The sequence below is a fragment of the Poecilia mexicana genome, unplaced genomic scaffold (assembly GCF_051168715.1).
Source record: "Poecilia mexicana isolate PSO_F unplaced genomic scaffold, ASM5116871v1 scaffold_4, whole genome shotgun sequence".
Classification (NCBI taxonomy): domain Eukaryota; kingdom Metazoa; phylum Chordata; class Actinopteri; order Cyprinodontiformes; family Poeciliidae; genus Poecilia; species Poecilia mexicana.
In genome coordinates this window covers 8,093,521-8,113,255 of record NW_028263373.1, presented here as the reverse complement: position 1 = coordinate 8,113,255, position 19,735 = coordinate 8,093,521, and the positions used below count along the sequence as shown (strand labels likewise).

The following is a 19,735-nucleotide window of genomic DNA, read 5'->3' as shown; positions in this document are numbered from 1 at the left end:
TCAAAGAAATGAAGACCCAGATTAAAGAAACAGTGAAAAGAACTAGAGCAGCACATGCTGATTGCATCTCTCTGTCTCTAAAAGAAATTGGGAAACTAAGAAAAGAAAAACAAAGAAATAAAAAAAAAGTTTCCTCTTTGCTGTTTCGAGGGGTGGAAGTTGTGACAGACAGCTTCTGCTCCAACACCACTCCTGTGAGAATAACCCAGCTGTCAGAGATGTTAACTGGGATGTAAAAAAGACGGAGCGAGGCAAACACGGTGAGGGCCGCTGTCACAATGACACTGTCTGATGAGGGGCTGAAAGCCAGGGAGATCAAGACAGCAAGTGGGCATACGGTATCTGGGATGCTTTATTTTATTTTATTTTTTTTTGACAGATCCACGTTTGAATTTGAATTGTTTTGACCGTGAAGATCAACAACAGAAAGCCGGATCCCTTTTCTGTGGAGCGCGTTATAAGTGTAGATTTAACCATTTTCCCGCTGAATGCAAAGAACAATGAAAGGGTGTGATTTTGTTCATTCTGGACGGTCGTCGAAATTCGATTCCAGCGCCAATTCTCAACAAATCATGTCTGAAGGCTCTTTACGACGCAGTCCCAGGTTTTGTTCTGATATTTATTCAATGTGACAATATAATTGCATAAGAGACCAGTGGAATGTTTTTAAATGAACATCTAACCCTAAGGTCATTTATTAAAATAATAATAATGATAAAAAAAAAACTATGTTTATTGCTGCAGAACTCTGCTCTAAATTAGTTGTTTCAATTCAGCTGTTCAGGACCTGCTGTTTAGAATATCTCGGCTCATCGCTTCATTTTTGCGGTCGGGTTTCTCAGCGTTGATGTGTGTGTAGTTGGTCAGAGAGGCACCGTGGTGTCATGGCGTCGCGTTACTGACTCCACTCTCAGAAGCAAACAGAAGAATAGAGTTTCTGCCATGTCTGCATCAGATTTCCTTTAGGGAAAGAAAAAATGTTATATATAATTTAAAGTTTTCAATGCGAGAACTTTAGTTCGAAGCTCTACGTTCCCTCAAAGTCTGAAACCTGCTCTGAGATTTTCTTACTTTTCTTTCTTTTTATGCTTTGATGTGTTTTGAATGTTTGTTTTCATGCTTGACTCTGTGCACTTATCTTTAAAATAGTCAAAATAAATCGAGTCAAACTGAAAATAGCACTACATTTCAGGTCAAAGAGTGTCGAAAATATGCAACAACTAAACTTGTTGAGATTTATTAGATCTCAACAAATTTGGATGAAATAAGGGTAATGTCAGTGTTTTAGTTCAGTTACATCTTTAGTCTGCAACAGTTGTTGAAACGGGTACATTTTGAGATACATCCACCAAAACTAAATTGTCTACCTGAGGTTGACCAAAGGACAGCACTTTAATCAATCTGTAACTCTGGGGTCGTCTGCGCAGCGGGTCAGTCTAAGGAGTGAGGATTATGCCAAAGCACTCCACTGAGTGACAGATCTGCCTCTAGCAGCGTGGCTAACAACTCGGTCAGCTGATTCAACTTGCGTGTACCGCCACTGGGGTTTGTGGAGACGTAATTTAGAGAAAGTGCCTTTTTCTTATATGTTGTTCTTAGATGTAACGGGAAAGAGAACAGGAAAAGATAAGGGAGCAAGAAGAAAAAGAAGACAAAAAATCACTGTGTGCGTTGAATATAAACAAGCACACGTGGATCAGAGGTTAGGTGTTTACCTCTGCAATGCAAATGATGCAATTCTTTTATTTCAAACAAGACATTAGAGCATTTTGATAATGTGTTATAAATGCACATGCAGACATATAGGAGATCTTGTTAAGTTATATTACGACTAACTGTCTTCTTGGAGGCAATGCTTTAAATGGCAAAGAGGTGTTTGGTATTGATTTTGTGCTGCACATTCAAGGGGTGATGTAAGGTTTATCAAGCATGTTTGACGTTTTCCCTATTCCCTGACTTGTTCTGTCAGCTGCAACAACAATGCTCTGCTAGATCACTGACAATCATCAAAGACATCCAATGAGTTTCCGACTACTTTGCTTTTACTCCACAAACAGGAGGACCGTAATGGAACTAAAGAAACTGGAAGGAAATCACACGTCGTGGCCGCGCCAATCGATTAACCGAAACCTTTTCAGAGTAATGAGAAATAGCGGTCGGTGGCCGCGTTTACGAGAGCGGATTGATTACTCTCACTTCTTCTCTCTTCCCCTTTCCCCCTCGGCTCTCCTCAGGTTTAACCAGCGCTGACACTGTGGTGAATATGCGGAAGGTCACTCATCAGACCATTACCGAGGAGCTGTCCAAGACGGTGCTGCTCCCCTGCCTCTTCACCCTTCGCCCCGGCGGCAGCTCTTTCCACGAGCCCCCCAGGATCAAATGGACCAAGGTTTGGGGTCAGAGAGGCTCCGACGGCCTGCAGAAGGAGCAGTCGGTCCTGGTGGCCAAAGACAACGTGGTCAAGGTGCAACAGTGACCAATAAAATATGAATCACTTCGCTGGATATTAACTGTCTTCCTCCACAGTTATCATCGCTTCCTTTATTTTATTATTCACTGTTTCTCCACATTTCTCAGGTGAAAAAGGCCTTCCAGGGTCGTGTGTCGCTCCCTGGGTACAGTAAGGACCGCTACAACGCTAGCCTTGCTCTGACCGGGTTGCGGTCCAGTGACTCTGGACTTTATCGCTGTGAAGTTGTGGTGGGCATCAACGACGAGCAGGACACCGTTCCACTGGAGGTCACAGGTAAACAAAGTGTTATCTATATTTGAACAGTTGTTTGTAGGTTGGTGCGACCAAGAGGTTAAAATAAAAAGCTGCTCTCAGATACAACAGGACACTTTTATGAGATTGCTCTTTTCGCACTGGTCGGATCGAAAGGCTGGAATTTAAAAAGACAAACACACAAAAAAGTTAATTTCTTGTTTGACTGGACTTGAACTGGACATGTGGTTCTCAAAAAGTGCTTTGAAAGACATTTGTTCCAATTTGGCACCGATTTAATAAACTGAACACAATTAATTATAAACGGAAAGAACTTCAAAAAGCGTGACAAGAAAAAAACCGAGAAGCTTGGAAGCACACTGTGGTGCTCGTTCAGGACTTTTCAAGGATTTGTGAAACTGCACATAATTGTGACTATTTCCATTTGTTTTTACTTGTATAACTGTGTAAATTGTTTTTGGTAACACTTTATTTGACGGGGTATGTAATGCCTTTGTTGATCTGGAAATCCTATAGTACAGAACAAAACGGTCGTGAGAAAAATCAAAGTCTTAAGGCTCATATCAGCTTCACTGTCATTTCCACTCAATTGCAGTTTAATCAGTTAAGCAAATTCTCCTTCATGTATTTAATTTCATTTTCTTCTCTATCTAGTCACTTTACCTAAAAATAATTATCTACACATATCAAAATGACTAGAATCTACTAATATCAAACACTAAGAATATTAGATTATAGAATATACTAAAACTTGAGTTTATTCTCATGAATAAAAAGAATCATCAATTCTGTATCCTAGCAGTTCGATTGACACCTTGCAAGAACTAAAAGGCTCTCTGAGCCTTTATTTGCTGCTGTTTGTAAGATTTTGCTTTCGAAATTAATTAGATGTCTCACATACAGCGGCTTGATCGATAAGACTGCCTTCAACAACAGACACGGTGCTGATTTACGGCAGCTGTAATTTCTTTGGATATTTATAATTGCTTAATTGATTATTCATAATTACTCATCAACCCAGATACTCAGAGAGGATCAGTGAGGACTTTGCTGCGCATAACAATGGAGTAAAACGCTGCCTCGTTTTAAAGTACCTTCTTTGTTCAAAATAAAAATTTCTGCACTTGCATCGACTTGGGCTGCGTTTATACAAGATCACCGCCTGGAAACCGTGGGAATTTTTGGATGATGGTTGGAGAAACGTTCCACGTTTAGACAAGACCACCTTGAGTCAGCTGTAGTTGTCATGCCAGGCCACTATATGGCGCTGTGATTTTAGCACGTTATCGAAACGCGCATGGGCTTATCTACCACCTCATTTAGAAAACGCATGTTTCTGTCTACTACGAGCCAAGTGTTTTCCACTGAAGATCGACTCTGTGTAAACAGAGCCTTAGTTTTATTTATGGCTATACTAAATAAAGAGTTGGGTTTATTAAAATGCCAGTTTGAGGTACAACATCTTCAACTAACATTAGATTATCAATAGTACAGAGACCCTCCTCCAAATTATTGAGTTCGGTTGTTCCGATCACTTCCATGGCCACAGGTGCATAAAGGCATGCAGACTGCTCTTATAGCTGCAAGGCGGATTCAAATCTTTAAGCTCTTTAAGCCTATGTATCAAGACTGGAATTTTATTAAAGTTCATTAATACATAAAGTCAGGCATTCAGACCTTTGGGAGTACAGTGGACCCCGGCCTGTTTGCACTTCAGTATTCATGAATTCATTGATTTTTCTGTGGAATGAATTTTAACTGTTTCTATTATATTCTATTAACAGTTCACGAACATCTGTGCTTCCTAAACCATGCAATTACCACATGCGCACTGGATCGTGTGCGTGATTATCTAAACATCTGACATTCTGTGTAATCTTGTAACATTTTTCTGCATTTTTTTTTCTCAGTGGTTCTCTGTGACGAGTATTTGAAACCACTGAGTATTTCCTGAGGAACCTTGGTTTCATCTGTAGAAAACATTCCTTATCAAAATCTCTGCTGCACTCGGTGGCGGCGTTAACACTTTGTCTTCCACGTCTGCAGCTATGAATACTAATAACTCTGTTTTCCATGTGAGGTTAATACAGCCGTTACAGTTGTTTACTGTCCCTGCTGAACGTGTGATGATGGGGAATGGTGAAAGGCACTTGGAAACATTAAACATTATCCCACTGAGCTATTTAAGTACTACTAGTTCTTCACCTTTAGCTTTGTATGGTTCTTTTTAAACAAATTAGCTAGTAATAGATTGGAGAGTTTCAAAGACTTTGTTAAGGTGTTGTAGCTTTAAAGCTGTCGGCACATTCTGTCCAGTTCAAGCACGTTTATGTTTAATGGCAAGCTGCTATAATCACCAGAGCAACCGCACACCTTGGAGCAAACTGTGCTAGTATAAATATAGCTAACACCAGCGCTAAATGCAGTGACCTTATTATTTTGGAGAGGCACAGCATGCTACAATAGCCACTGTTTTAAGTAACACAAACATCATTTTCTCCTTGTCCATAAATTGCCCTTAAGGGAAAACGCGTGAACTACAATGCGGGGAAATCAGGCAATTGTGTCTTATCCGTTTTCCATTTTTCTAGGTTTTGTCTGCGGGACGTAGAGCCCAGTTCTCCCTTCTTAAATAGCAGCATCTTCATTAACCCTAATATGATGCTTTTGAGAGCCTGTGTCCTGCAACTCTTGGCCAATCACTGCCTCTTGTTCAGAATGAAACCGTTTATGAAGCCGGTGAGGAGCAACCGTCTCTGCGGTTTGGTCTTTATTGGCAAGACCTGCAACGTGACAGCGCTCGACCCTTCTCGCTAATTCTGTTCAGGCATCAAATTGGTCATTTGCAAGTATTGATACTGCTCGGCCGTATCGTTACATAATACTCCACACCACTCATTTCATGCTCAGAACTGTGTTTCATTTTTTAATCTTCACTTTCTTCTCCCACATATTCATTCTCTCTTATCCATTTTAGGTTTGTAAGTGGCTACATGCAACTAACATAAGTCAAGAGGCAGAGATTATGTAACTCTGAAATGCTTTCTGAATATATTTGTACTACTCTCCATAATAGTTTGAGCCGCTTTAAATACAACTCTAAACTATATATAATTGTGTTTGCTCTTATTTTAGAGTAGTAGTCCTCGTAGATGTGTTTAAAACAAAAAAGAAGTTTAAAAATAATTTTGCACTGATGTTAAAAAAAGCGGTTTCCCCGTTGGGTCAGTTATTGGTGGGCTGGTGGAGAATCTGTTCACCACTATTCTCCATAACTGCTTACGAAACAAAATAATAATTATAATAATAAAAACAGAGTGGAGTGAAAGGAGAAAATGAGTGCCACACATTCAGTCTCGTTTCTGTTTCCATTCCTCCAAATGATTAAATTGTTGTCAGTGTGGAAAAATGCAACTTTATTAGTAGAAATTTTGTTTTTGGACCTTTTTGGCAAACAGACATCTCACTTGAATATCATGTTATGCTGTTTTTCTCATTTTTGAATAAATAGTAGACACTGATCGACTTGAAGCCGTTATGAAGCCGTCTGTATTAAAAAAAATCAATAACTTTATAAATCTAAAGAAGCTTATTAGTAGTCACTTAGTATAACATTTGTTTATTCTAATGTGGCACATTTTAATTTATTTATATCTGAACCTAAATAGTTATTTAGTATTTGTTGAGCAGTAAATACAATCTATAATAATTCTTAATTAAAAAGCAACAGCTTACTGCTTGTTGGAATAAAATTATTTGAGTGATTAGAGATTCATATGTGCTCTCATTGTGATTTGTTTCATGACATATTGCATTAAAGTCTAGTCAATTTAATATCTAAGAATGATGTTAGAGATAATTACATTATTTTCTTCTTTTAATTTTAAACTGGACTGTCTTTGTCATTCTCATAAAGTCATAAAGCTAAGAACGGGAAAAAATATATATAAGTTCCTATGAGAATTAATAAGTTTTAAAGCTCCACATTTAAAAAAAAAACAAAAAAAAAACGTTATTAAGCAGGTCCTGTTTAATTTCCAGTTTTTATTCCGAGAATCAAGAGCAGTTTTGCCTCCTAACTCTTAGCAAGAAAGCAGATGAGCATATTTCATAGAGTTACGCCCTAAAATTAATGTTTTGGATCCAAGTTTCATTCCTGTTGTTTCAGAGTCCTCTTGAATTGAAATTCTGCGTCTGCTTTTTCTGCTTTCACAAATTAATACCGTGTTTTGTTTTTTTTTTTTTTTGTTTTTTTTTCGTCCAACAATGACAGAGTTTGCCCAGGATGCTGCACCCTGCCAGGGGGGCAAAGAGTACCAGCTACTCACCATGCTGAAACGAGGGCATCATTCAGTCACATATGGTGCCTCTCTGCTCTTCCCCTTAGAGACCGTGTGAGGATGTGCAAAGATGCTGAGAGTAAAAATAGACATAAGGTGCTGGGCATTCAGCCCTCCTGTGGAACAGGACAGGGTTTCCTCTTACTGAGAGGAAAGTTATTTGTCTCTCCTGCATACATATTAACGAGCAAACTAGCATCTCTGTTTGGACAAAGTCCCACAGCCTCAAATCAAAGGGATTGGAGGATGAAAATAAGGGCAAGAAAAAAAAAAGGAGATATTTCAGAGGGTTTATGCTCCATATAGCTAAGAGAAGGAGAATGACCGAAAAGCCAGACGGTCTGCAGAGACTGAGGAGAATTCTGTTTGCATCTTACGTTCAAAACACCGGCGCTAGCTTTTTTTTTTTTGCACTAAAGCCTGTAGTGTTATTCTTATACTTAAACGGCCTCTTCGGCATCCGTCTCACATGGAATCTCTCACTTTCCCAGACAAAGTCATAGAGGATAAAGGAGGCAAAAGCACACAAGCTTGCATGACACGGGCTGGTCCTCAGGGGCGTGTGAATGTCGGGCAGAGATTGGTAGATGGACGTGTGGACCTTTCACAGTTCAGCTGAGCTAGTTTCTTCTAGTCAATTTCATTTTCTCACCACCCTTTTTCAGCATTTGTGCGTACCCAGAAGCCTCGGTTCGTGCGCTGCGGTACAAGCTCCGACAATGGTACTTGGACTGCTTGTTATCGTTCTTACTACAATTTAACGGTGTCATAGTTTTAAGAACAAGTAATTGCCTTATGTTATCTTTTTTTTTTTTTTTTAAAGAACAGTTTGCCAATCAGCTTATACTTTAACAACTTTCATAATTAAACAGCTACGCTTCAGTAGCAAGTGTTGTGAGGCTCTCCTTCATTTTTCATGCCTTGAATGTTTGTGTGTTTTTATTTTTTACTGAAAACATATAAAAAAAAAGATTTCTCTTTTTGATACTCATAACAAAAACAAAACAAAACATAGGAGCCATGTATCAGCCAGCTGACCATCAGTGCACATCAACATGCATATGAGGTATAAATCATGACATACATTTTTAGCTATTTTGAAATCATACCATGTTTATTGTGAGACAACTCATGCTGATGTAGGAATACAATCAAAGCATAAAAACCTCTGCTTCGGTTCAAAGGTTAAAATTTGTGGGTTTTTCAAATGGATGTGCTCAGTGTGACCAGACTAAATATGTATTTCTCTGATTTGTATTCACGTATATGGTTGTATACAACGGTGCCTAAAAGATCGAACAAGATACTAATTACTAAAAGTCTGAATAAATTTTATTTTTCTTTTCACTCCAACTATCCCTATGTTTTATATGCAAGACGGCCGTTTTGGTTTTCCAACCTGAAATTTAGATTTCTGACTGTGAAACTTCTAAGTTTGATAGTTTCATTTTAAGAGTAAAGCACTTTGTATTGCCTTGTTGCTGAAAATGTGCTTTGCAAATAAAATTACCTTTACCTTTAAGAGAGCAGACTGCAACACTAATGTGATACTTTTCGTAAAAATGCTAAGGAGTCACTGCCTTTAAGAATTCAATGCACATACCTGCTGAAAGCTTTCCGTCTATGCATCTGACTTTAATATGCGACCTGACAGCGCTGTTGGTACCCGCATCCAGCAGCCGCTGAGTGACGGGGATTTTACACCCTGGCAGGAGTGCCAGTCTACAGAAAGCATTGTTGCTCCGTTCCTTTGTTTGCCTTGCTTGTCATTCCATCATGAACTTAGAAGCAGGGAAAATTCAGCACAGAGACTCTGTGTGTAGAGCTGAAGCAGTAAGATAAATATCCCCACTGCTTGTTACACACTGTATCCAAGGGCAACATATGTATTTTTTATTTTTTTATTTTTTTTATTGAGCCGATCGACGACCTGGTATAAATCAGACATGTACAGTACACGCAGGTTGCTGAACCCCAGCTCTGCCGGTTTGTCCTGCACAGATGGAACAATGTCAACACATGATGACTAGAGCTAGAGGGCTCCACTGTTTACCTCCGCGGATGAACGTGCTCGTGCTTTAATGGCGCCAGGCTGCTGTTCATAAAACGTGCTGAGATTTTCAGGCCGTAAATTTGCGTTGTTTTCTCCCTGCTTGTTCCGGTGTCTTGTGTCTCGTCCATCAATCGATCCCTTTTATTTATAAAGCAGGTCAAAGTGCTACACAGAACTATAAACAATAAACCCACAAAATGAAATGTGCCTTTGTTAAAATGTGTGGAAAGTGGATGGACTGAGCGCGGATGATCCGGTTCAGGAACCGCAGCCAAAACATCAGCCACATCCTCTGTGGCACTCAGAGAGCGTACTATTCCACAGATGGCTGTCACAGTACTGGAGAGCGGTATTTCCTTAGGTATTCTTGGGCCTGTTAATAGACCAATGCCTGGGGGTAGCGGGTCTGCAAGTAAATGATTGCCCAAGACCATTAAGACAATTTAAAAGCCACTAAAAAGAAATTAAAAATACATTCTGAGATGTACAGGGAGCTAATGCAAAAATTTTAACGCATTATCTTTGTTTATATCTCAGGTGTAGTGTTCCACTACCGGGCCCCTCACGATCGCTACGCCTTGTCCTTCGCTGATGCCAAGAGGGTGTGCATAGAGAACTCGGCCACCATTGCAACACCCGGCCAGTTGCAATCAACCTTCGCCGACGGCTATGAGAACTGTGACGCCGGCTGGCTGGCAGACCAGACTGTAAGGTGAGGCAAAAAGATTTCCTCTCCTGTGCAGAGTTTCAAAGTCTATGCAAATGGAATAGTAGGAAAAGAGGACTTAGGTGTTGTACACGTTTGTATAAGTATGGGGGGAAAAAAAAAATACTCGAGTCTCTCTGCAGCATATCGTCTTTTTCTGTTATTTCTCCTTCGGCGAAAATGTAGCCAGGCATACGATTGTCTGGAATCCAAGTGGCAGAATAGAATGCTCTTCATGCACACTACAGCTATATTCGACTATCAGTTCAGTTGCGAGGCTTTCTGCAGTGAGTGAATATTTTAAGAACTTCCAAATAGCTTCACTTCTTATCTTGTCAAAATATGTGAATTCTAAATTAAAACCGTGCAACAGAATTGAAACTGATTGCCTGTTTGATGACTGGAAAATGAGTTATTTACATCTGCACCATTAGAGCTGCCTGTAAGGAGGATCGCATGTGCTTTATTTTTTTTTTTACCATTTTTTGTTAAATCCCCTGAAAAAAAAACAAGAAAAAAAAAAAAACTCCCAATGAGATCTTGTCTAATTCCCCGTATCTCCATTTTAATTCCAAATCACTGTTGCTTCGGCGGGCAGAAACGCTGTTTGTTGTCCTCCTGACAGCTTCTCCTTGCAGTGACGCTTCTTTCTTCCCAGTTGCTCCTTCAGTCCTGCAGCCTTGCTGTTTTTTACTTGCTGGCCATCTAATTGGTCCAGATTCAAGAGTTTCTGATGGCACATCAGCCACGAGGGAGGTGTCCAATTAATCCAAGAGGAAAAACACAAAGAAAGCCATTGTTGTTTGTTCAGCCACAAGCAGAAATAGAGCAGCAGAAGCCACAGACACCATATATATATATATATATATATATATATATATATATATATATATATATATATATATATATATATGTTTGTACACACACGTGGACAGACTTTATGTGCACACTGTATATTTGACTCTATATGCTTTTTTTTTTTACAAGTCCCTGTATACCTATTGCAATCTTTTAATCAATGTTCTGGAGGAATAAGTGTAAAAGTTTGGCCCCAGTATGGATCGCCGTTTCTTTCTGCTGTTCAGGCATACCGAGTCGCTGCAGGAATTACTGATTGTTTTACCCTCTGCTTTGCTTCTCGCCTCTCCTTCTCTCACTGTTTCTCTGCTGCCGTTTTACAGAACATGTCGCAACATGAGAAACGGTTTAGGCATAACTTGAAAGTAAAATATAACTAAAAACAAAACAGTTAAAACGAGTTAAGGGAATATACAGCACACATCCTGCTCTTGGCAGGACATAGCTTTTACTTTTCTCTCTGTGGTATTACTGTCAGGGTTGGGAATTTGAGGGTTTTTTTTTTTTTTTTCCTTGGGAAGATGTCTTTAAACTTACTGTATTCAGAGCAGAAAATGATAAAAGTGTTGCTGGGTTTTCATCTTCTACTCGGGAGCATGGACCCATCCCTGGGGGACTCGGTCTGTCTGCGGCTGCTTTTTTTCATGGCCAATCCATATAAATCTTGCTCTTTCTTCTTTAACTCTCTCTATGTTTGCTCCTTCCACTTGGTTTCCTCTGCAGGTACCCCATCCAGTCGCCTCGGCCCGGCTGCTATGGTGATCGGGAGGACTCGCCCGGTGTTCGTAACTATGGCAGCAGGGCTCCCGATGAGCTGTTTGATGTCTACTGCTTTGCAAAAAAACTTCAAGGTGAGAGTCAGGAAGCCATTAATTTGAGTTAATCCGAGCAGGTCTTTTGGTTCTGGTCTGCTTTCCCAGCCACAGAACCAGAACCAAGCATGGAGAAGTAGCATTCAGCTTCTATGTGCCATAAATCTGGAACAAACTTCAACTTCTAGAAAACTACAAAACAGCCAAATATTATAAATCGAGGGTAAAACCAACCTGTTTAGGGTTGACTTTGATTAATAACAACTGGGACATCATAAAGTGTAGTGTGTTTTTTTTAAAAGTGTGATTGTTTTTCTTTACTTGCCTCTGCAATGTAATGAGGTTTGTCCTCGTGTTTGTGGTTTTCCTTCTAATCATGTAAAAGTAATTTGAATCGCCTAAATATTGCGTTAATATAAGATTCAGTACTTATAATTGTCCATGTAAACATACACTAGAGGATTACTGATTCCTAACTAAACAGTGGTCTCCTAAAGGAAGCATAGCGTTTCTTTCATTGTGCGATTTCCAATCTCCAGATTCTAGAACTACTAAACGGTGTCACTTCTGCAGTGTAGTTACAGCTCCAGATCAAATTACTCTTGCTCACAAGTCAGTGTGTTCCTGTTTTGATAAGAGAAGTGGTCAAATACAAAGCTACCAAATTGCAAAAATATAAAACGACGTCGAAGCAGAAGTGACCATTACCGACTGAAGTCTAACTCTACATCGGCTGAATATGCAGCCATTTATTTTCCTCTGTAAATGCTTCTTACACTTTTTGTAACACCTAACATCTTCCCCGCTTTAGGAATTTTACCAGTGTTATTGTTATGCTACCTATTAGTGTTCAGTGCCTTCACTAATTAGGAAAATTGTCTTGGCTTATGCTGAAAGCTGCAGCAATGATCCACTGAGTGGGAAAAAATTCCCCTCGAAATGACTAACCGATTGACGGCTCTAAAATACTGTTTGGTTTTCAGTACAACTGGAGGCCTTTGTGTTCATTTTTGAACAACTTCACAATATTTTGCTAAACGTTACACAGGAGAGTTTTTAGTAACCCTCTATTTATTTTCTTCTCATATGGCTTTACTGTTAAATCTGGGCTAGATTATTCATTTCTCCCCTTTTCCTCCTGCTTAACATAATTTAAAGTTGGCATAGAGAACGGTATTGCAGATTCTCCCTACTGTAAACATCAATATTTGCACAGCAATTTGAGTTGTACTGTTCATGGGAGGAGAAGCTACGGCACCTTCATTATTTCCCTTTCGAGTCAATAGTTACAGTTTAAAAAAAAATGTAAAGAGTTACAGCTACTGCTTAGAGCGTACTATTTTTCTTCCTGAGTCGCCGCTTAAACTCCTCCCTTGTGTAATGTTCATTCCAGAGGGGAAAACTCCACCAAAATAAATATATCCTCCTGCTGCAGGTGTTTTGTTTTGTCTCCTTATTCTCTGGTTTGTGGTTAGCCTTGCGTTCCCATTCTCCTTCCTCCTCCTGTTCCTCCACCAGCAGCTTCTCAACTGTTTTTTTTTTTACCATTTTTCCCCCAGAATCACGCAGTGAAATAGTTCTGCTCAAACCCGTCTGTGAAGTAATTCCTTCAAACATTTTCAGACTTCAATGAATTCGAATTAATACGTGTGTATTACAACTGTAAACAGCATTTTAGCTGCTAAAATCCAGCGTTGGAGGTTTAGTTTTGCTCGCTTCTCTGCGAGATGTAGTGCAAACCTTTTTCCAACGTCTTCATTAATTTTGCACAACGCACAAAACTTCCTGTCACTGTAAACTGCATTTGCATTCCCAGAAGCTCGACACTCGCAGCAGTAAATATCTTTTTCTCGCAAACAGGTATTTACAAAGTTTCAGATTTGTTATAAATTTTAAATGGGTCTATTAGGTGTAACAAACTCTGAAGATAATGAGAAGCAAGATCGATTTACACTTATTTTTTCTTACATTAGACTCTGTTCGCTTCGGGAGTTCAGACTTTGCAAATATTTGTATTTTTTTGAAAACCTCAGGGGAAATGATCACAGTGTTTGCACACAAAAAGTTTGGCACAAAAGCAAGCACAGAATTACTCATTTGTCACGAGGCGTTCATGTTATTAACTGGTTAAATCTGCCGAAGTGACCAACCCACAGTTTATCCTCTGACACTTATAATTTATCAGCTGTACTTTTGAAAACAGTCTTAGTTTTATGGTCCTGCTCTTTTAATGTTTTCACCAGAACTGTTTTCCATGATTTTAAATATTGTTTGTGTTGTAAGAGGAAAAAAAAAATAGTAGTAGCCCTCAAATTTGCCTGGCTGGGCGCCACAACAGGTGGAGGATGGCCACTGCCTTTCTCACTTCTCTAAAGAGAACTGTGAGAAAACCAGTTCTCTGCCAAAAGCAATTTAAACCATAAACAGTGGAGTTTTAAAATATTCTCAGAGTACTTTATCTGCAACCCGTTTCTGATCCATATAACAGTCTGCACGGACCTGAGTGAGCCATCAGTGCTAATTTTGAAAGACCAAATAATAACCCAGCACATAATCCACCTCGATATTTTATTTAATTTTAGTCGCCAGACTGAAATTAGATGCTTGCTGTACTTTAATGACCTCCCCCGTCGTACTCCGGAGAACAACTAATACAGCAGCAGGCTTTTAAAACCACAGCCTGACCTTCTCAGTGCGTGAGCTTATTTGGGTCGTTTATTATGAGGCGGTTCAGCCGCAGGTATCATCAAATGTAATGGAGAAAGGTCAGACTTTTCTAAAGCTATTTACGCTTTATTTATATGTAGAATGCCACCGAGATGCAACGGAGGCAAAGGTTGACTGATTCAATTAATTATCTTTTTTTTTTTTCTTCAATAAGTGACTCAGTAGAACATTGTGAAAAAATATGCATCCATCTATTTGATTATATCTACTGAATTTTGAAGGGTTGCTGGAGCCTGGTGCTTAAACCTGGAGGTAAAAGGGCAAAAGGCGAGCTGCATCCTGGATAGGCTGCCTGGCCCAATACAGAGCAACACAGAAACACACAAGACAACCAACCGAGGACGCATGCTCACTCTCAAAACTAAGGTCATGATTGAGAGACGAATTAACCAAACAGTCATGCTTTTTCACATGGAGTGTGTAATCCTTTTCACAAATCCTGAGGTTTTTCAAAGTTGTTGTGTTTTTCTCTGCAGCCTTTTTTTTTCTTTCTTCTTAGATTTAGGCATTATTTTCATATCTGCAGACATAACATTCTCTTTTTCTTGCCTATTTTCATCAATAATGGCAACTATTTCTAACAGTCAGTCTCCTTTTTAATTGGTTCTCCGTCATTTCATTTCACTTTGTCTTGATTCGAGCCGAACACAAAATTGCATTTTTAACCGTATTGACTCAAATTTCTTCCTGCTTAAAGATACTTGATTTTGAAAAACGTGAAAAGAAGGCAGAAGCTGGTGCTGCTTTAATGCCTTAAAAGTATTTATGTTTTTTCATCATAAAACAACAAGAAGCTACAGACTCAAATGTATTTATAAAGCTAAACCAACCATGAAACCTGTTGAAAACGTCTCCGCCTCCAGGTGAAGTGTTCCACTCCACGGTGCCAGAGAAACTGAGTCTGGCCGCCGCCTCCACCCACTGCCACTCTCTGGGAGCCCAGCTGGCCACCGTCGGGCAGCTCTACTTGGCTTGGCAGGCCGGTCTTGACCAGTGCGATCCTGGCTGGCTGGCCGACGGCAGCGTCCGTTACCCCATCAACGTCCCACGGAAAAACTGTGGGGGAGACGAGCCCGGGGTGCGGACGGTCTACAACAACCCGAACCGCACCGGCTTCCCAGACACCACCGCCCTCTTCGACGCCTTCTGCTACAGAGGTACCGAGAGCTCTCTGGTGTCTGATAAAAGTCAGTGTAACATTGTTTTGGTAATTTGCCATAGCAACAACTGCGAGGTCTCGGGACTTGCTTTTCCATTCAGATTTTTAATTAGCACTAAGTGCGTGTGTGTGTCACACATGAAGGAGTTGGAGGAAGCCTGTGACATTTGTGTTCCTCCTGGTGGATTTGAGAGCTGGTGTGTCGGGTGCAGAGGAGGCTGAGAGGCAGATGAAAAGAGGAAGAGGCGAGAACAAAGAACATTGATTATTTTGGCCGACGTCGTCGTTTCATCATGAGTCAGACGAAAGTTGAGGGATTTACAGAAAAAAACTATTCACACCTTTTGAGCTGGTCCATAATTTGTCATGTTATAACCGCATCAATGCATATTTATGTGTTAGAATGGACCAGACAAAGTACAGAACTAAATTTAATAGAATGTTCTTGGCAATAATTGAAAAATGGTTAAATTCAATGGTAAGACCTCATCTGTTCAGCTATGCTTTGCCATCCAATCTAATGGAGATTAAGTTATTTTACAAACAAGAATAGGTAAAAGTGTAAGTTTCTAAAACATGTATTCTTTTCCATCACCTTTTCAAATACGTGCTACTTTATATAATCTGAAACTCAAAATCCGCCCAAAGTCGCCGTTTGTGGTTATGATGTGACAAAGTTGCAAGTTGATCCAAGTGCACTTTGGCTGGGCCACTGATTTATTGCTTCTAATTTTCTGGCTTCGTATCGGTTTGTCATCTTGCGGCGACTGTGAAATGTACCGGCTTCATTTTCGAGACTGACATTGCCATAGATGAAGAAAAATGTCAGTTTCATCTTTCAAAGTGTCATCGCCAAAGTGAACCATTTGCATTACCTCAAATCGTTTTAAGTGAGCAAGAGCGGGCGTGGAAACAGAGCGGCTGAGAATCTGTCAAAACAAACATATGATGGATGAGTCCCTCTGCACGTTTGCATTAATATTCGACGCAAATCATGCCTGCTAAAGTGAGATGTTAAATCGTAATGTGATTTGTTTGACAACAATTTTTACTTACACGAATCTCATTAAGACCCATTTATATTTGTTGGTTTAAAATGACAGGAGCTTGTTTGGGAAAATCAGAACCTCGAACAGACTTGTCATTTTTCATGTTTTGCATTCTCTCCAGCACTGATTGTAATGACAGGTGTTGTGCAGCTGCAGATAAAGCAAGTGAAGCGAAATGTGAATGTCGTGTGTTGCAGCCCAACAGCCAGCGGCGATCCAGGCTTCTGAGGCGAAGGCTTCGTTCCAGCCTCAGAGGCCGACATCGGAGGCCTCGTCTTTAGTCGCCGAAGCCCAGAGACGGGGCCCCTCCGTCCGAACGTCCGTCTGGGCAGACTGGTTTTCCTTAAACAACACCGTAAGCCCCTCACTTAGTAAAAACGACGAGTCGTCCGAGACGTCCGAAGAGCATGATTTAATCGACTTGAAGCTGGAGGAGAAGTGGGATGAAAGACACAATGGATCCACGATCGGCCCGACGGATCCGGATGCTTCTGACGGAGCTGGCAGCAACGTCACTTCCGGCTTCCCAGACCTCGAAAATGCAGAGAGCCGTGTGGTTTCAGCTCACGAGGACCCGGACCACAGTTATCTTGGATCAGACGCGTCAGTGTTACCCCCCGTTGCCTCTTCCACCCCCCAGCCTCAGGCAAGTTACAGTCTTCTCACTGAATTTGTTAACACTCTCATGAGGCCCTTTAAGTTCTGGACAGGGAGCAAAGGGACCGACAAGACAGAGAGGGGACCCACACTGCCTGAGGAAAAAGCTACAGAGAACCAAACACAGGGAGAGGCGTTCGGGGAAAGTCTGAGCATTCCTAAACCTGGCGGAAACAAGGGCAGTATGGACAATGCCATCCTGGAGCACAGAAGTGGCACTTTCCCCCTCAGGGGTCCCGAAAGCGGACTACAGAATTCAGAAAAGGGGCTGTCGGAGCAGGAAAAAGAGCTGATGCCTCTCATTAACCTGGTGCCTTCGATCCAAAAGGCCGTGCAAAAGCCCAGCGGCGCTCACCCTGTGGACGGAGGAACCGGCTCGATCAATGACAACCTGCAATCCACGCTCAACGGTAAGACCTCATCTGTGATTTTCACACGTCCGATATGAACTTACTGCAACCCCAATAGCAATGCTGTTTCGTTTGCAGTTCAAGCCGAAACAGAACCTGTTTGGCTTTGAATGGAGGCGTGGTGCATTTAAATGCTGCTGGTAAATACAGGATCTATTTATGTCGCCCCTTTTCAAACAGCCTCAGCCTCTGCGCTACACTTTCAATCCTTTGCCCTCGAGGATCCTGTAATATATTCCTCCGCAGGGCAATTTGAGGCGTCGCGTGAAATTTAATTAAACTGTAATTGCAAACAAACAAAAGGGAGGCGTCATGTACTGTATAGAAAGCTATCGGCGGCACTTTGTTTGCCGTACAAGCCTGGCGAGCTCGAATCCCTCTCACTCAAAACAAATCCGACCTGCATCCAAACTTGCGGCTCATTCCTGGGAGTCAAAGATGCATCGGGCTTAAAAGATTAAATGCGGTGAATAAATTAAATGAAAAGAAAACAAAAAACTGAATTTTGGTCTTTGTTAACCAAAAACACAAGAAGGCCTTTCTTTGAGGAATGTGTGGATAGAAAAGGCCAACAGTTTATTAAAAACCCTAATTTTAGCAGACTTACTGCATCTTTACTGGGAGTTAATGTGGGAGGGGAAAAAAGTATTTTTCCCATTTCCTGAACAGTGTGGATTGGATATCTATTCAATGTGGTGCAAATACAGCTGCACGTTTCCTAGAGTGTTTCTCTACCAGCTTTTCTCTTGTTGAGACTGAAATTATTGCCCGTTCTTCTTGTAAAAATAGCTCAAAGTCAACCAGACCAAATGAAGGATGTCTGGGATCATTAAGGTTCAAGTCATGCCACAAATTCTCAAAGTAAAGGTTTGTCCTGCTGGAAGGTGAAACCCTGTCTGAGTGGGGGTTTTTTTTCTCTCTCCCGGTGTTTAATAGGCTTTCTTCCAGAATTGCTCTGCATTAAGCTCCATTCATCTTCCTATAAACTCTCACCAGGTTCCCTGTCCTTGCAGAAGAAAGGAGTCCTCACAGCATGTTGGTGTCTACCACATGTTTTGTGATGACTGAGGTCTTTTCAGGTTTTCTACCACATACAGAGTCAAAAAGTTACATTTCGGGCTTCTTCAGACCATCACCTAAATATCTACAACTTGACTTTGCAGAGCAGATTTCTGATGATCTCCTTTCAATAATTAAAAAAGATAAAAATAATTAATTCCACAAACGTCGCGTTGTGAAGTGTTTCGAACTGATTTTCCCCACCATAGCAATGGATATCTGCAGCTCCACGAGTCTCTGATTAATGTTTTCCGTTTCTGACCCATAAGTCTAAATGGGTGGCCACGTCTTGATAGGTTGTGCCACTCTTTTCATTTTCAAAGATGAGAAAAGAAACCTTCAAAGCTTTAGATGTTGCTCTAAATCCTACTCCTGCTGTAAACTTTTCTTCTGGCATGTCCGCCATGTTCCTTGGTCTTCATGACTCTGCTTGTTCCAAGATGTTTTCTAACAACGTCAGTAAACAGCTGCAGATAATCTGGGATTAAATTACAGACAAACGGATTCTGTTTACTGTTCAGATGGCTCCCAGAGACACCTGGTTGCACTGGCTTTTATTTATGAGGATTAGAGTAAAAGGGGGAGGAGGGTGTGAATAAATATGCATACCACACTTTATTTCTGAAATCTAAATCATGCATATTTTCAAACCCAAAGCTGAGAAAAACAGTCTAATTAAATTTTAGGTTAAAAAAGACGATTAAGAGGTATAATTACTTCTCTAAGGCGCCGTGCATCCTAGAAGATTCCTAAACTGAAAACTAACCAAGCAATACGTCTGCTGTAATAGTCTGGGGAGACACACAAAAGCTGTAGAGGAAGGTGTAGCGAAGGGAGGCAGCTCTGCTTCTAATAGCCATGACAAAAGGAGAGGACAGAGAGTAAGGCAAACACTCTCACACAGACAGCTAGAAGAATTATTCAATAAGCGCTCTGCTTTTCTCACCTTACAGTTCCCGGCTTTATTAATATAAATACTCACCGCTGTGCTACCTGAAATCCCCTGGCAACTCCATATCAAGGTATTAACGAAAACTCAAGCTTTAGTCGTCATGCATTATTTACAGCCTTATCCAATTAACGCGGAGGCAGGCCTGCGCCTCCGCTCGCTCCAATCTCCATCTACGTCTCAGCCAATTAAGGGCCCGGCTCCTCTGAAGGTAGACGCTAATGATCACAG

The 19,735-nt window shown here is 40.7% G+C and overlaps 1 protein-coding gene across 1 annotated transcript in view; it reads left to right on the top strand.

Annotated features, from left to right (window-relative positions):
* Positions 1-19,735, top strand: part of ncanb (neurocan b) — a 113,744-nt gene that overhangs the window by 14,434 nt on the left and 79,575 nt on the right. The window contains exons 3-8 of the mRNA XM_014999217.2: positions 2,235-2,464; positions 2,578-2,746; positions 9,656-9,830; positions 11,406-11,533; positions 15,085-15,378; positions 16,627-17,496. Of these exons, the coding sequence (XP_014854703.2) occupies positions 2,235-2,464; positions 2,578-2,746; positions 9,656-9,830; positions 11,406-11,533; positions 15,085-15,378; positions 16,627-17,496 (1,866 nt within the window). The remainder of the gene's footprint in view (positions 1-2,234; positions 2,465-2,577; positions 2,747-9,655; positions 9,831-11,405; positions 11,534-15,084; positions 15,379-16,626; positions 17,497-19,735) is intronic.